Source organism: Aspergillus stella-maris, assembly GCF_047715825.1.
Source record: "Aspergillus stella-maris strain CBS 113639 unplaced genomic scaffold BDV14scaffold_27, whole genome shotgun sequence".
In the NCBI taxonomy this organism is placed as follows: Eukaryota; Fungi; Ascomycota; class Eurotiomycetes; order Eurotiales; family Aspergillaceae; genus Aspergillus; species Aspergillus stella-maris.
In genome coordinates this window covers 184527-199523 of record NW_027396821.1, presented here as the reverse complement: position 1 = coordinate 199523, position 14997 = coordinate 184527, and the positions used below count along the sequence as shown (strand labels likewise).

Genomic DNA, 14997 nt, shown 5'->3' with positions numbered 1-14997 from the left:
CTCGGTGTTATAGTCCTGGCACCATAAGCACCTCACATCATGCCTCTAGAACAGAGATCCAAACAGCGCGGGAAATACACGACAAGGGCCTGCGAGGAATGTCGACGTCGCCGAGCCAAGGTTCGTTCCTGCCCTTATTCAACCAAGTCAGGCTTCGCTCATGCCAACACCAATATCAACGCCAGTGCGACGGAACAAGACCAGCTTGCTCTCGATGTCTCCAATGGCAGATTTCATGTCAATACTCGACAGCGGAAGATGGCCGACGACCAGCTCCAAAAGCGTATGTGCTTCAGCTGCGGCAGCGGATTGACACACTCGAACGTCTGCTCGAGCGGCATGGGATTGATCCCCAGGAAGGAAAGGCATCTGAATTAGCCAAGCAACAAAACACAGAAGCTTCAGTTGATGATCTCACAGAGAGTTTCGGAGGTCGTCTTGCCCTCGATGAGGCCTTGAACTTCGATGGGGACGGTGAGATGCATTACTTCGGGCCCATGAGTGGGCGGTTACAATTCAAGAGCTCTTCCTCAACTTCGAATCCGACTGATCCAGTCATTGGCAACTCTCCCATTACCAATCCTATTCCACCTGCAATATTGAATCCTCTTGATGCTATCACGGTCGAGACAGGTTTCTCGAGATCCATACAAGACCATTTGCTCGAGCTATACTTTATATGGGAGAACCCGTGGTTCGCTGTGGTCGACGAAGAACTCTTTCGCCGGGACATGGCAACCGGTGGGCGATATTGGAGCCCGCTATTGCATCTCAGCATGCTGGCCACGGGATCACGCTACTCTCATCGGCTGGACGTCAGATCGAATCCACATGATTCGAATACAGCAGGGGCCATGTTTTTCGAGCGTGCGAAACCGTATCTTCACAAGGAGATTGAAAAGCCCAGCTTGACGACTGTCCAAGCACTGGTTGTGATTGGAATGTTTTATATAGTAAGTGATGTTTTCTTCACAATAGAGCTGTTCTTACAAAAGTTCCCAGGCAATAGGTGCCGACGCTGCATGCTGGCTACATCACGGAATGGCGAACCGACTGAGTTTGGATATGGGGTTGAACCTTGATCCAGTGGGATTTGAAGAGATGAATTTATTATCACTTCGTGAAGCTCAGCTGCGGAGGCAGATATATTGGGCTTTGTACTGCCACGACAAGATGTCTTCTTTGTATACCGGACGGATTTGCTCAATGCTGGTATCCCACATATGCTATCCTCTCCCCCCAGTGTTCCTATTGCTGATATATTCGATCCCATTCAGGAATCTCAAGGAGCCGTCAAACTACCAGACGACGATGAAAAGGTCTCACAGACAAGTGATTGTACCCAAAACACCTTTAGATCCTTACAGCGAGCTATGATTCGCATCGCTCAGATCCAAGAGAAGATCCTATTGTCTTTGTGAGTCGGTAATTTGCTTCGGTCTATAGATCAAACATCCTGATAACTCCTCCAGATGGGCCCCTAAGCTACGCCTCGGGCCCGACCGGCGGTCGCCTTTTCTAAAATCCTGTCTCCTTGACCTCAAGTCATGGCTCTATGACTTGCCTCCGGATCTTAGGATTGATCGTTCAACTCCCAACAACACCCCGCACGCATACACGCTACACATGGTTTACCATACAACAAGAATTATCCTCGCCAAGCCATTCCTTCCAACAAAGAAGGATCATCTTTCAAATGTACAGACTGCAACTTCCAACATGAGTGAAATAATGAAGCTAGCCATCTCCGTCAGTCGCGAGTCTGGGCGAGCAGTATGCCTAGCCTGCCACAAATACCGTGCGGTCTTTGGGTCCTTTCAGCAGAGTCCGATTACCGCTACCCATTGCACGTTATCGGCTGCATTAGTTTTACTAGGTGAATTTGAGGAGGAGGCCATGGTCACAATGACGGAACTCCCAGATTCCAGTCCACGTTCACCTGCTTCTCCCGCCACTTCAGTTGGGAACAAACTAAAACTATGCCTGACGGTTCTCGAGGAGCTTGGTGGCTCATGGCATACGGCACGCCTCATCGCGCACAATCTTCGCAGACTCTGTTTCTCAGTGACCTCCGAGGAATCATTTTCTGTTCCAGCGGCAGAAACAGAGACTGATTTCGCCCAGAATTCTACCGGGGTGTTGGTTGGGGGATCTGAGAGGATCACCGATGCTTTTGGTATTTCTGATTTACTGCCAGATTTTCTGGGATCCTCTGTGCCGGCCGAGTCGTTACCACTGGATTACGGGCTCTTCGACATTCTCAACGAAGCCACCTGGGACAAGATGTGGTAGTCCGCTGGAATGGTATCTCCTACGCTATCAGCATATATTCCAGTTAACGATCAAGCTTGGGTTTCTGATTTATTGCCGTCTTGATGACTCTATTTGGGCCGTTTTATTACAGACTACCATGCAGAAATTATGACCGAGAGGAAACCGGTTTCTATGAAAAAATACCCGAAACGGTGGAAATACAGAAGAGTCAACTCAAGGTACAATCTCGTACCCAAGAAAGTTTACTTTCTCGCGGCCGGCAATTGTGCTCATGAGTTGTTCTGATGTTATGCTGATCCTTGCCCAATGTTGCCCGTTGACGCCAAATGTGAACTTTGATGCAGATTTCCCAAGTCAAAAGAATCGTTCGATGGATTTCTCAATTCCAGTCCAAGCGTTCTGATCCAGGTCAACCAGCAATTGTTTAATTGAAGGCGTGACATGTACCATCCGGCACTCAACTGGGCATGAAGTCGACGACTACGCCCTGCCCGTTATTGAGCTTACAGGAGAGTGATCTGATCCCATGTACCCGAATGCCCAAGATGTCCCGTACGGCAATTGTGACAATCGAGGCTCAGCTGAAATTGGCGCACCTTCCATCATAGCCGGTTCAATCATGAGCCAGAAGGCCTTTGCTATCACAGGATCGACGTCGCGCGCTGGAAAAGTCGCATCGAGGGCATCTGAAAACGAACTGCTATGGTCTACGTGAAACTCGCGAAGACGATCTTCCTAAAAACAAAGGTTCGTCAGAATTGAGACAGAGCTGATTTGGACGCATGTGAACTTACTAATGGAGCGGCAAACGGCAGGGTACTGTCCAGGCGTTGTAACACCTCTAGACTTCGCTCAAACCATTGCCTTGAATCTGGGACCCTGTCATGGCCTTCTGGAAATCTAATATGAGACATCAGAGACACAACACTCCCAGCAGTAGCAACCCAGTTTGGCCAGATACACGCTGCGCGTGTCCGATATCCTTCCAATTGGCTTGCTCCGCTCATAATGTCAATGAATTGCTGAGCATGAGTGTCGGCTTCAGCAAGAAGTTTCATTCGGAAATCAACGGATGGCTCAAATGATTTTAGGCGCTGCTGTATCACGAAAGGGTGATTCAAGAGACAATGACACATGTGAAAGAGAATTCGCGAAAAGAGCACATGAGCCTGTTCCATCTGGCGGGAGATACTGACACTGCGCAGTTCCTTGAGAAATGTTCGACTACTGCTCCTGTAGTAGATGCCAATGCGGTGCAAGAGATTGGTGATCTGGGAAAACTCTGAGGACACATCCCATGGAGGGATCCTATCATCGGGTTCTCCCCAGCGCGCATACCTCAAACAATGGCCATAAGTCGATGTTAGGAGAACAACAAGGCAAGATGCATTGGGAGGCTCGTCGACCTGAAAGTTACATGCTATTGCATCTCCAAGGGTAAGCATGTTTTGCCACTCCCCAACTCGGAATGTGTCCTCATCACAGGGTAGCTGAAGGAGACACTGAGTGTCCGGGAAGTTTGGTGACTTCGGAGACGCATATAAAGTAGTGAGGACGAATGTTGTCCAGAATATACGACGTCTCTCTTCTTGCTGGGTAAACGGTAGGCAACTTGGCGGCTCGATGTTTAATCTCAGTTCACTGCAGACCCTGGCCGCCAATCTGAACTTCAGATGCACGCTGCTCGGACGACCGGTCGACCAGTCTAGCACACCCAACAGATTGCAAGTCTGTGCGATTTCGGCTCGGGGGTTTCTGATTGATCCACTTTCTCCCGCTGGAAGATGTTCTTTCAGAAGCGAAGCCCAAGACGCGCTCAAGTATGATCGTGCTGCTTCAAGGCGTGTGTGTTGGTAGTAGGCTTCCGTCGACAAAGGAATTGCAGCTCCAAGCACAGCTAGAAGTAGGTGCTCCGGCAATGTTCCCGTTTCGAGCTTCTTTCTGAACTGATCTTCTAGAATGCATGTATAGAATCTGCTGTACAGCCGGAGAAAAAATGTGTCGATAACAGAATGCAAGATCGGAGGCGGGGGGAAAAGGTGATCCATGGTGATGCTGGGCGGATGAAATTAGATCAAAAGAAAGGGGCAGCTGAGCAGGAGCGCAAAGATAAAACCCATCGCGACCCGACACGCTGGGACAGGGTAGACCCCGCGCTCTGGTTGCTCCAACACACGGGATCTCGAACAAAGAAGCGAGATGAGCTGCACGGTTGGCTTGTTCCGATTCGCCTCCGGCTCCTGCCGACGTGATGTGATTGCGCCGTGGTCTCTGTTCTTTGTCTGAGGCTCACTTTTCTTATTCCTGATCAGTCCTTGCGCCGGGGAAATTCAAACCTGAACCCAAGATCGTCGACCAATGAGCCATTCGGGTTCGTCGCAGAACCGTCGATTGCTGCCATTGGATAGCCTGGTTACAATCCAGGACTCGCATCGATTGGTCATTGCATCCATCGAATATCCTGAATGCGCCGCTCCTTCGAAAAGCCGGGTTAATCCTACCTGAACTATTACCATGGCCCCAATCTCAAGATATCAAATCAAAACAGAAATCAATCTGAGCCAGACTCCAAGGAGAGGCCTGACAGTGTGTCAGACAGATGAGAGTCTGAGGCATCACTGGGCGATCGGATAGGCGCGGCAACTAACCCGTGGTCCAGCATGGTCCAAAGGGCTTGCTCCGCGACCAGATCAATGTCTTTCAAACCGACAGATGGATCATGGAGGGTGGCCAATAGCAGTGCGTGGCGTGTATGGAATTCTTGAAGACGGTGAGACTGGTAAGTGATTCTGGTGATTTAGCAACCATGTGTATCTGTATTTGGACGGCTTTCGACTCACCATTGTATTTGCTACAGGCCAAAACCGTCCTTGTCGCTCTAGCAATCTTATGCACCGGTGGTAGTATGCCAGCGCTCCTGTTTCAGGATCGCCCTCCGGCATTCCTGAATAGGATGTAATGAACATGACGACCCCAGCATGAGAAGCCCAATATGGCAAGTGCAAGAACATCATATCGAGCAACTGTCGTGCATTACCGTCTGAAGTCTCAAACAAGCGCATACTGAAGCTGACGGACTGGGGATTCGATTCAAATTCCTTTGAATGTTGGCGAGAGATGCTTGGAAGGTATATCAAAAAGCTGCATATATGGAAGAGCATGCGAGCAAACAAGGCATAGCTCGCACCTGCTCGGCTGATGGCCATGCCAGTACGAAAGTCCTCAGGTACATAGACTTTACTGGCTTGAATGTGGCCCTCTATACTGCCCAGCAGCGAGGCACATTTAGAGAACTCGGAGTTTTTGTCCCATGGGGGCAGCTCGTTGTGGTCTATCTCGCCACGCATGTACCGCGTGCATCGTCGAAATATTGGTGACAACAGTACTATGAGGCATTCTGCACGTAGGTCTTCATCGCTTTCAAAGCCCCAGGTGTAAAATTATCGAGGGTGAGCACGTCTGTCCATTCGCCGGCGCGGAACGTCTCGTCACACAGAATCCAGAGTCGGATCACACACAGCACTCTCATCTCCAGTGAGGTGGTTCATTCGAATCAAGGCCAAAGACTGTTCAGCGTACGTTTCCGCGACCGCCTCTCTCAATTGCCCATTGTCAAAGTAAGGACTTGTCGAGAATGGGACTGTAGCTGCAAGTATTGCGAAGAGCAGGTAGAGTGGTATTGCACCTGTCTGAAATATTCGCCTATAAGCAGCCTCGGTTCCAGGAAGACATGTATATGCCCGATCGTGGATTTTGTGGAAGAACGTGTCGACAACGGATTGCACGACAGGCGCAGGCGGAAGCAAGTCGTGTTGATAGTGGTCCATGGTCGCGACGGATGAAAGCGAATTAAGGTGGGAGAAAAATCGCAAAGCCATTCGGGTCTTCAGGTCAAATAACAACCCTGCATCGTGCTAAGTACCTTTCAACATGAGGACGCCAGGCCAGTTCTATCAAGGTTACGCTTTGGTCTCGCCGGAGGGGAGCTCGGCCAAAGAACCACAAACCGTTTTGACCGATCTATACGACATTATCGGTTCGTCATGTGATGAAACCAATCCTTTGTTCTGGACACGAACATTTCTTGATTTTGGGCCGTGCTTTTACGAGATGGTCCACCGTGAGGGATCGGATTCCGCCTTATACACTGTCTAGCCGGGTTTACCTCCGCCGGAACCCTCGATGGCATTCCGGGATATCCCACGGAACTCAACTTGGAGACCCAAATGCTCGCAACCAAGTCCCATTAAACACTGAAAGCTAATTCCAAATAATACATACCCGTATATGCACCTAAGCTCTACCAAACAATCTCCTTCCCGTCGGGCCCTTCAACCGGCTCAATCAGCGGCCGCAGCGCAACCCCATAATCGCCCGCATTCGGCGTCCTCAACAATGTGTGAACATGGAACTTGGCCGGCTCCTCATTATTCAGAAACACGCCCGAGTGGTGATCAAACTCGACAAGGACAACGGGGCTCTGAATGCGGAAGTAGAACGGGTCTTCATCGCCGACACCTCCGATCCAGCTGAAGTACATCTCGTCCTCGTATTTCCGGATATGTGCGATTTTGAGCCGTCGCGAGTAACTGGGGAGGTAGAGGAGATACTGCTCCAAAATGCCATAAATCGTCTCCTTCTGCTCCGCCGAAAATATCGAAACGGGAACACCTTCATTCGGAACAATCCGATTATCGCGATACGCACCGCACAAATGCCGCTGGTCATCCCTGTTCCACCGTCCCGGCGGCATAGCAGGGTCTTTCATCTTCTCGAACACAATCGCTTTCTTCTGAACCTCGGGTCCCAAACTCTGCATGAGCTTCAGACCAAGTTCCTCCTCAGCATGCAATATCCTCGTCCCCTTGTACTCCCCATTATCAATCTCATTCGGCTCCGCGCCTGTGAACCACGGAGATACCACGATCTGCCTCTTGTATAAAAAGATATTCAAACACAAATGATGTCCGTAAAAACTCCACCCCCAAGGCCTCGTCGTACTCGGCTTCCCAAAGAGCACAAAGTTGTAACTGTACTCGTTCATGACCCTGGGACTCTCCACAAGTTCACCCAGAAAATGATTAACCCTCATCGCCTTGATCGCCTTGTCGTATCCCTCCGGGGATAACGTAACCTTCAAAACCTCAAGAATCGCATTTAGGATATCAGGCGTGATTTCGTCGAGACGCAGGCCTTTATCGCTCAACAGGAACTCGGGATTCGACCATGTCCGCCACTCGGGCGAGTCGATGTGATAACTTAATCTCTGCTTTTGGGGCTCGTCTAATAGAGATGTCAAGTGCGTTGTTGCCGCCACGATGGACTCAATGGGGATCTGTTCGTCTTGGAGGGGGAAGAGGTTTTGTCGCACGACGCCTGTTTCTTTATCAACACACCGCACCACCTCACAGTGAGGAAGATATTTGGTCATACCGTCCGTCGTAACACCCCTAAACGGCTCCTGCGCTAAATCCTTCCAGTGCATATATAGCGCATGTAACCACGGCGGAACACCGCCTGATTTAAACGCCTCGGCGTATTCGTGCGCGTCTTGCTCGCGCATTGTTTGGAACCGCGGCTGGCTGAGGTCTGGGAGGTACTGTCTGTAAGACATTGTGATGTATATTATTTTTCTTTTTCGACAGTGTTTATTTCGAAGGGGACTTGTAGGATTTGGAGGTACAGAGTAATTCTGGAGAAACCGAGTTGGGGAATGCGGAGAGACTTGGAGATCTTATACTGCAGTATAGAGTCACCCCACAATCCCCACGTGGAGACTGGAGAGCGGGTAACGGAATATCCGAGTTGAATTCAATGGGGATTTCCAGATCCCAGATTCCAGGTTCTATTGACATGATATGTAATCTGTTATTGCTGCGTAGATCATACGTTACTTTTCATGTTTGCTCACCTCCCCCTCCGTCCACTCCCAAAGCTTCCTCGCCATCTCCACATCCCCCTCAAACCGCGACACCCCCTTGACGGCAATCGGAACATAGTACCCACCATTGACCAGTTCACTTCTAGGCACACTACTAGCCCAAATCTGATTCATTGCGCCAGTCCTTATACTGCGAAAGAACTTCTTCATGATCGCGACGCCAACGTCATACGGAAACCCCCCAACTTTCGAGTTCTGATATAGATCAGACGAGACGGTTCCTGGGTGTACAGAGACCGATAAGATATCGGGGTACCGCCGGGCTAACTCCACAGCAAAGAGGACATTCGCTGCCTTGCTCGCGCCGTACTGCGTCGACCACCCGTGCGACATTAGTTCCGTTGTAGAGGTCATAATATCGTATGATGGGGCGCTGGTGTTTGCTAGCGAGCTAAGTGTTACCACCCGGACGTCCGAGTCCGGGGATGTAGAGCGGGCCGCTGTCGCGCGAAGAGTGGGGAGGAGGAGCTTCGTGAGGAGAAAGTGGCCGATGTGGTTTGTACCGAAATGGATCTCGTAGCCGTCTTCTGTGAGGGAGGGTGGGTTGGCCATTGTGCCGGCGTTCAGTATAAGTGTATTGAGGCGGTCGCATTCGGACTGGAACTGGTTCGCTGCGGCGCGGATGGACGCGAACGATGCGAGGTCTAGCGGGATGTGTCGGATGTCGACGGGGCCATGGAGAGATTCCTGTATTGAGGCGATCGCATTTTGGGCTTTCGACGCTGTTCTGGCGGCGAGGTAGATGCGTTTTGGGCGATGGCGCGCGAGCTGGAGGATAGTTTCTTTTCCGAGGCCGGTGTTTCCTAGTCGCAAAGTGTTAGATGCGATTGAGCGGTGAAGCGGCGCAACTGACCTCCGGTGACGAAGATGATCTTGCCAGATTGATCGGGAATATCTCGTTCCGGAATGAAAGACGAGCCCAGCAGGCCGCCGGTGAGTTCGCTGAGCGTGGGACCGACGCTGTGGTGGAAGTCCAGGGGGTGTCGGAGCCCGTGGGCGATCATGCCGCTGAGGCCGACGACGTCTTGAAAGCGCTGGATGGGGTGGTACATTATGCATGTATGTAAAGAGGTAGATTGAGGATCACGACCCTTTCCAGGGAAAATGGTGGTGTTTGAGAACGGCCATGGTCGGCGAGTTGTGGGACAGAAGGTGAGGAGAAGCGATTCGTAGCATTTGGGCAGGCTGTCAGCGGAATGCACTTCCACCACAACAGTCCCCCAAAACACTGAACTCCTGCCCGGATTTTATCTCCTTGGACTTCAGTACCAATTGGCAGTCATCAATTTTTCTTATAAAATGCTCTTAAATTGGCGCCGTTCGTTCGGTGCTCTCTACTCACCACCACACCCTACAACTTGTGTACGCTTAAACCCACCATGTCTGAAACCACTGTTTCCTGCAGGGGATTGAATGATATATTCTTACCAGTTCAACCGTTGGACGAACCAGAGCCTCCTCTATACACACTCCCGGAATGTCTGCTCCGCGACATATTTGACCTCCTCCCCTTGATCGACCAGGCTTCTCTTGCCCTTTCCAACAAGTTATTCCATTTCCTCTTCAATAAAGCCTTGAATCGCAGAGAGTTCCGTTTTCCGCGTTATCATGACTACCTGGAACAAGGAGAGCAGATTTACATGTTGTCTTCGCCCCGAAATGAGCTGCTACTGCGCCTTGAGGACGATCGGTGGGCATATTGCGGCGGCGCTTGTTTGAAGCTTCATCCCCGGGACAAATTCGAATCGCCACGCCAGCTTGAAGCACCGCCTGGAATAAGAAGGTGTCCTGAGAATGCCGGGATCATCGATGTGTGCCAGTGTACATCTCTGACTATTCGCGACATCCTGTGGATGGCACGTTTTCTAGACCAGGGGACGCTCCCTCAGGGATGGTCGACATCTCGAGGCGAGAACTGGGCGAAATTCTGCGTCCGTACTGATGCAGAAGGGAATCCTTTCCTTCTCCACGAATGCTGCCTTCCTGATAATTCTATTGCTCGGCATAAGCTGCAGTTCTTGATCCAGCTGAAGATGGACGGCCGACAGGTGTCCTTCGAAGCGCTATACACTGTGCAGGGCAGCCGCCTTGAAAAGGATAGTCTGGAGCGCTTTCTGGAGGATATATCGACAGGATTTCTGCGGGATTCCTGGGTATTTCGGCTGCTAGGCGAAAAACTGATCTTCTATACCAGGATGTGCGAGCAACCGAAGCCCCTGGATATCACTTGCCGTGTCTTGCTTGAACCCTTCTCTTTCTCAGCCGGCGTTGACTTGTCCAGGCTATTTCGGAGGCGAACAGTTTACGATTGTTATTATACCTGCAAAATCGGATGCTGCCCATTGACGACAGCGATGACACGACGCCTCCAGTGACCGGAAGATTGAGCGATATCTAGTCTGTCTTTGAGAAAGCTTTGTCGTGACGCCCATTGGCATTTTGCAGCGGAAAACTATGCCAATCGTCTTTCCAACTATCGTAACCATCATCTGTTGTCAGGTGCTGGGCCGTTTTCGAAGGCCAAAGCTCCCTGAATGCCTCCATGTATTCGTCTTTTGGGGTGAACTGGTGGCTTTCCCCCCTCCTTTTTCGCATAGTCGCTCCCAGCTCCTGGACAGCCGCTCTGGGTAATTCTGGCGGAGCAGAAATCCTAGTGCACTTCCACTGCCGCTTCATCATTTGGAACATGTCCCAGAGCGGGCCTTGTTCAATGTTCATTGCCAAAGTAAGGCTCAGACTCTCGATTGTAGAGCCTCTGGCAATGAGACAGAATATTTCGTTCGCGAGCTCCGCGTCGACTGCCATATTCATTAAAGCTCCCTTCACAATGGAGTTGTCTAGCGGGTGTGAAAGTTCCAGAAGTGCGAAATTTGGACGCTCAAACACGTTTAAATGAAGCGATAGATGCCTCAGATTCCGCAGCGTCCCGAGCGCTTTATAAGTCTCTTGTTCTTCTTGGTCACCTTGGCTGCGGCTTATATGGAGTCTCAAATCATATAAGTTCGGACATGTCTTTTGAATTTCTCGAACAATTCTAGCGTTGATACGGTACTGCGCCAGCACTTTCGTTGCAGATGGGTATAGGGACAACTTCTGAAGTGATTCACCATGATGCATAGTAGCAGTCCCGATTGTTCTCTGGAAGAAGGGACCTGTGATATGCAGCGACTCAAGAGGTGGGAGCTTCTGGAGGAAAGAGCGAGTGGCTCGGTCTTGAGGATCTGGATCAAATTGAGTTCGTGGATTATACAGACCAAGCAATAGTGTCTTCAATGAAGTAAAGTCGCAGGTTGCTGCTTGCTTGAGCGTTTCAAAACGCACTCTCCATAATTGTAGACTGCACAGGCGGGAAAAGTCGACGGTCTGCTCCCATTTCTGAAACCGGGGCAGATTTGCGGGGTCCAGGCTGAGCACGTCAAGCTGGCCTAGTAGCTGCAAGTTCTTCTTCTGTATCTCCTCTATGACTCGCCTTCGCGAAAGAAGTTCTTCATCTTTAATGGACAGTCCTCGCGTCATTGGTCTGTATTTGAAACCAGGACCGCTGTCGACAATATGCAAGGCCCTCAAATTTGGGGAAAGGCCCGTGGCCATCAAGCGAGCTGCTTCCTCATTGTTACGTCGGTGGCTATCGTCATAAGCAACGGACACAACAGCAGAACATAACACTGGCGTCGTAACGAGAGCGTAGTCATATTTCTCGATTAACTCATCGTCTTCAACTTCCTCTTCAACCTCCTCTTTGCCTTCCTCGTCTTCCTCTTGCTCCTCTGACAAGACGGGAGGGTCCAGCGCCTTGATATGCAGTTTGCACCGGTCTCCATGTGCTCTCAGAGCTGTTAGTAAACATTGGGGTAGTCGTCGCTCAAAGGCGTACGTGAAACTCCTTAAGCCCTTCAAATTGACCAGCAGATCAGCAAGGGGCTTCCAAGCCGCATCACTTGCATCTTCGCCGACACCAAGATGGTAGAACGGCCCGCGGAGAATAGCATCGTACCAAGCGCCCAGCTGCGTGAATTCGTCTTCAACTGCGTAGTCCTTGAATGGATCCTCCTGGAAGCCTGCTCCCGCGGACGTGGACGTATTCTCCCAATGCGGAGCAACGCGTCCTTCGACTATGAGTGCACGAACGGCACCATAGGCGAGATTATCCGAAAGAATGCCATCCCATGTCTTGATAGCATCACTGAGCGACTGACGTGATTTGACGCGAATGCGGATTTGAGCGAAGCGGGCGTTGTGGGAGGCGGAGTAGCAGTGCTTGTTGGTTTGACAGAATGCGTAGACACCGGGAGAGTGTGTTGACGATAAATAAGAGTAAATTGAGGAGAGAGTTTCTGGTGGGAGTGAATTGATGGTGGTGGGCATCGTGATGGGTTGGAGGAAAGAGCGGTCCCGGTCGTGTTCGGGTGGTCTCAGTCCGATCAGCGCCCGAATGGCGGGAGGCCGCCTATCTATACTCAGCCCCATAGGGCCATCGTCCATACTCCGCACTTGCATAGGCTGGTCATTGAGCAGATTGTGGACTAGCAATGTTGTTGAGAATCAGGCCCGTCATCAATGCTTATGAAGATGCTGACTGATTGGATGATCTGAGAGATCATGTTGTGTGAGGCAGGACTGTCCTCCACCATCTCAATCTCACGCATCCGATTTTCTTGCTGGGAGGGGCTAACACCACCAAGTTCCAAGCCCCAGTGTCTACAGAACTCATGGTAAGACAATCATGATCGGCAGAGGCCTGGACCGTGGTCTAATACCCGACATGAAGCTGGCCACCGGTCTATAGGATCGGCGATGGCGGGGTATGGAAGCACTGCAGCAAAGCAAACATGGCTCTCTCCATTGAGATTTTTGCGATCTCGATATCATTAATCTGTCCATGGTCGACGTGGTCGTTCCACTGCGGCCTCCTCCGAGCGTTCCGAACTTGAGACATGTTTCTCCCAGCTGTCCCTCATGACGTTATTCAGACGTCTCCCGTGGACCATGGGTGCTATATCTTCCCTAGGCGCTCTGCTGGTTCTCGCGACAACACATGAGAATCGGAAAAACAGAGATCGAAAATGGTTTCCGCAATAGTGACTGGTGCCACTGGTATAATCCATCGTACCCTTCTTCAATGGCCATAACTGATCAAATCAGGCATCACCGGCAGCGCCATCGTTCACCACCTCCGCAAGGACTCCTCCTACAACAAGGTCTATGCTGTCTCGCGACGCGACCCAGGCTGGAAAGATCCTAAACTTCAACATGCATCAATTGACCTCCAAGGCTCAGCAGACGACATGGCAAAGTCCCTATCTGGAGTCTCGGCTGAGTATGTCTACTTCTGCGCATACATGGCGAAGGACGACCCTCAGGAACTATGCGACGTGAACGGCACCATGTTATCGAACTTTATCAGAGCTCTCGAGAGCACTGGCGCGATTCGCACTCTGAAGCGCTTTATCCTGACCTGCGGATTCAAGCAGTATACCCTGCATCTTGGAAACTGCAAGCAGCCATTCTTCGAAGATGACCCTAAGCTGGAAGGCAAAGTCGGCGGCGAGGAGTGGCCTCCAAACTTCTACTTTACCCTCCAGCGCATCCTTGCCGATGCCGCAGCCCGCAGTAACTGGGACTGGGTCGCCACCCTCCCACAAGATGTGCTCGGCTTCGCGCGCGGAAACTTCATGAACGAAGCCACCGCGCTAGGTCTCTACTGCACCGTCTCCAAAGCCCTTCCAGGCTCAGAGCTCCCATTTACAGGCTGCAAGGCAAACTACTTCGCCTTCAACACCTGGTCATCCGCAAACATGCACGCGAAATTCTGCCTCTGGGCCGCGACAGCCCAAGGCGCAGGGAACAACATCTTCAACGTGACAAACGGCGACACTGAGTCCTGGCAGAACCTCTGGCCCCGTCTTGCCCGTCGCTTCGGATGCAAGATTCCCAACCCTATGTTTCCGAACGGCGGAACTGCCGATAGTAAGGGCTACAAAGACTACGAGTCCTCGACAACCAGAATGCCAAACAAGCACCCTCTCACGGCTGTCTCCTCGGATCTCGGTGTCTCGCACGATCCAGCAACCGAAGAAACACCGACCCTCTTTTCACAGATTGATCCTGTGAAATGGGCTGCGAGGCCCGAGGTGAACAAGGCCTGGACTCAGGTGCGTGATAAGTACGGTCTTGAGCAGGAGGCCTGGGAAAAAGCAACTTGGGGGTTCTTGACGTTTGCGCTAGGAAGAGATTGGAGCTGCGTGGGCAGTATGAGTAAGGCTAGGAAATTCGGATGGACGGGGTACGCGGATACGTGGGATGAGCTGGTGGCTGTTTTCGAGATCTTGGAAAAGGAGGGCATTCTTCCGAGCGTTGACAAGTTGAAGAATGATTTTTAGGCCGGCTCATATGACTCGGGGTTTTCGGAAGAACAGGTATAATCCTCTGAATCATTTACGAAACTGAGTAATAAGGTCATCGTCTTTTCAATCCACCAGTTCTTCGCTTTTGAATTTTTTCGAATACCCGGTACCTACGAGCACCGTCTACGGTAGAGAAGCATTGAGCATAAGAACAGGCATTATGACATTGAGATTTTAGTCCGTCTGAAGCCGCGCCGGTCTATCCCAGTCGGGGAACTCCTCTTCAGACCCGACCATGTCCGAAAGAATACCCAGGTAACAGGACATAAATATGAATATTATGGACCACGTCCGAATCCGACAGTATAGATTTGTCTCAAGATTGATCCCGCCACATACCTATCCATCGCATAGTAGACTATAAGACCATGTCCGAAA

At 51.0% G+C, this 14997-nt stretch overlaps 6 protein-coding genes across 6 annotated transcripts; 3 read left to right on the top strand and 3 right to left on the bottom strand.

The window, feature by feature from the left end:
- Positions 1-39: 39 nt before the first annotated feature.
- BDV14DRAFT_208804 (transcription factor domain-containing protein) lies at positions 40-2613 on the top strand (the record flags this gene model as incomplete). The annotated part of the gene is made up of 5 exons (XM_073775492.1): positions 40-120; positions 186-953; positions 1003-1212; positions 1278-1417; positions 1473-2613. 5 exons carry the CDS (start codon positions 40-42, stop codon positions 2290-2292), a joined length of 2019 nt encoding a protein of 672 aa, XP_073628149.1. The 3' UTR covers positions 2293-2613.
- BDV14DRAFT_60292 (fungal specific transcription factor domain-containing protein) lies at positions 2590-4573 on the bottom strand. The gene is made up of 2 exons (XM_073777130.1): positions 3069-4573; positions 2590-3009 (listed from the first exon to the last, which is right to left on the bottom strand). Exons 1-2 carry the CDS (start codon positions 4320-4322, stop codon positions 2755-2757), a joined length of 1509 nt encoding a protein of 502 aa, XP_073628148.1. The 5' UTR covers positions 4323-4573; the 3' UTR covers positions 2590-2754.
- Positions 4574-6574: 2001 nt separating this feature from the next.
- Positions 6575-9267, bottom strand: BDV14DRAFT_189744 (uncharacterized protein; the record flags this gene model as incomplete). Its single annotated transcript, XM_073771243.1, has 4 exons — positions 6575-7650; positions 7708-7873; positions 8228-9018; positions 9069-9267. The coding sequence occupies 4 exons, from the start codon at positions 9265-9267 to the stop codon at positions 6575-6577; spliced, it is 2232 nt and encodes a 743-aa protein (XP_073628147.1).
- A 327-nt stretch (positions 9268-9594) lies between these two features.
- On the top strand, positions 9595-10460 carry BDV14DRAFT_200170 (uncharacterized protein; the record flags this gene model as incomplete). Its single annotated transcript, XM_073773450.1, has 2 exons — positions 9595-10368; positions 10410-10460. 2 exons carry the CDS (start codon positions 9595-9597, stop codon positions 10458-10460), a joined length of 825 nt encoding a protein of 274 aa, XP_073628146.1.
- Positions 10461-10609: 149 nt separating this feature from the next.
- On the bottom strand, positions 10610-12580 carry BDV14DRAFT_200169 (uncharacterized protein; the record flags this gene model as incomplete). The annotated part of the gene is made up of 1 exon (XM_073773449.1): positions 10610-12580. The coding sequence occupies one exon, from the start codon at positions 12578-12580 to the stop codon at positions 10610-10612; it is 1971 nt and encodes a 656-aa protein (XP_073628145.1).
- Positions 12581-12713: 133 nt separating this feature from the next.
- On the top strand, positions 12714-14853 carry BDV14DRAFT_173359 (SDR family oxidoreductase). The gene is made up of 2 exons (XM_073768718.1): positions 12714-13309; positions 13358-14853. The coding sequence occupies exons 1-2, from the start codon at positions 13279-13281 to the stop codon at positions 14593-14595; spliced, it is 1269 nt and encodes a 422-aa protein (XP_073628144.1). The 5' UTR covers positions 12714-13278; the 3' UTR covers positions 14596-14853.
- Positions 14854-14997: the final 144 nt, after the last annotated feature.

Coding starts and splice junctions, on each gene's coding strand:
- BDV14DRAFT_173359 (XM_073768718.1), top strand. CDS start 13,279: ATGGTTTCCGCAATAGTGACTGGTGCCACTG. Junction 13,310..13,357: donor AATAGTGACTGGTGCCACTG/GTATAATCCATC, acceptor TGATCAAATCAG/GCATCACCGGCAGCGCCATC.
- BDV14DRAFT_60292 (XM_073777130.1), bottom strand. CDS start 4,322: ATGGATCACCTTTTCCCCCCGCCTCCGATCTTGCATTCTGTTATCGAC. Junction 3,010..3,068: donor TGCCGTTTGCCGCTCCATTA/GTAAGTTCACAT, acceptor CTTTGTTTTTAG/GAAGATCGTCTTCGCGAGTT.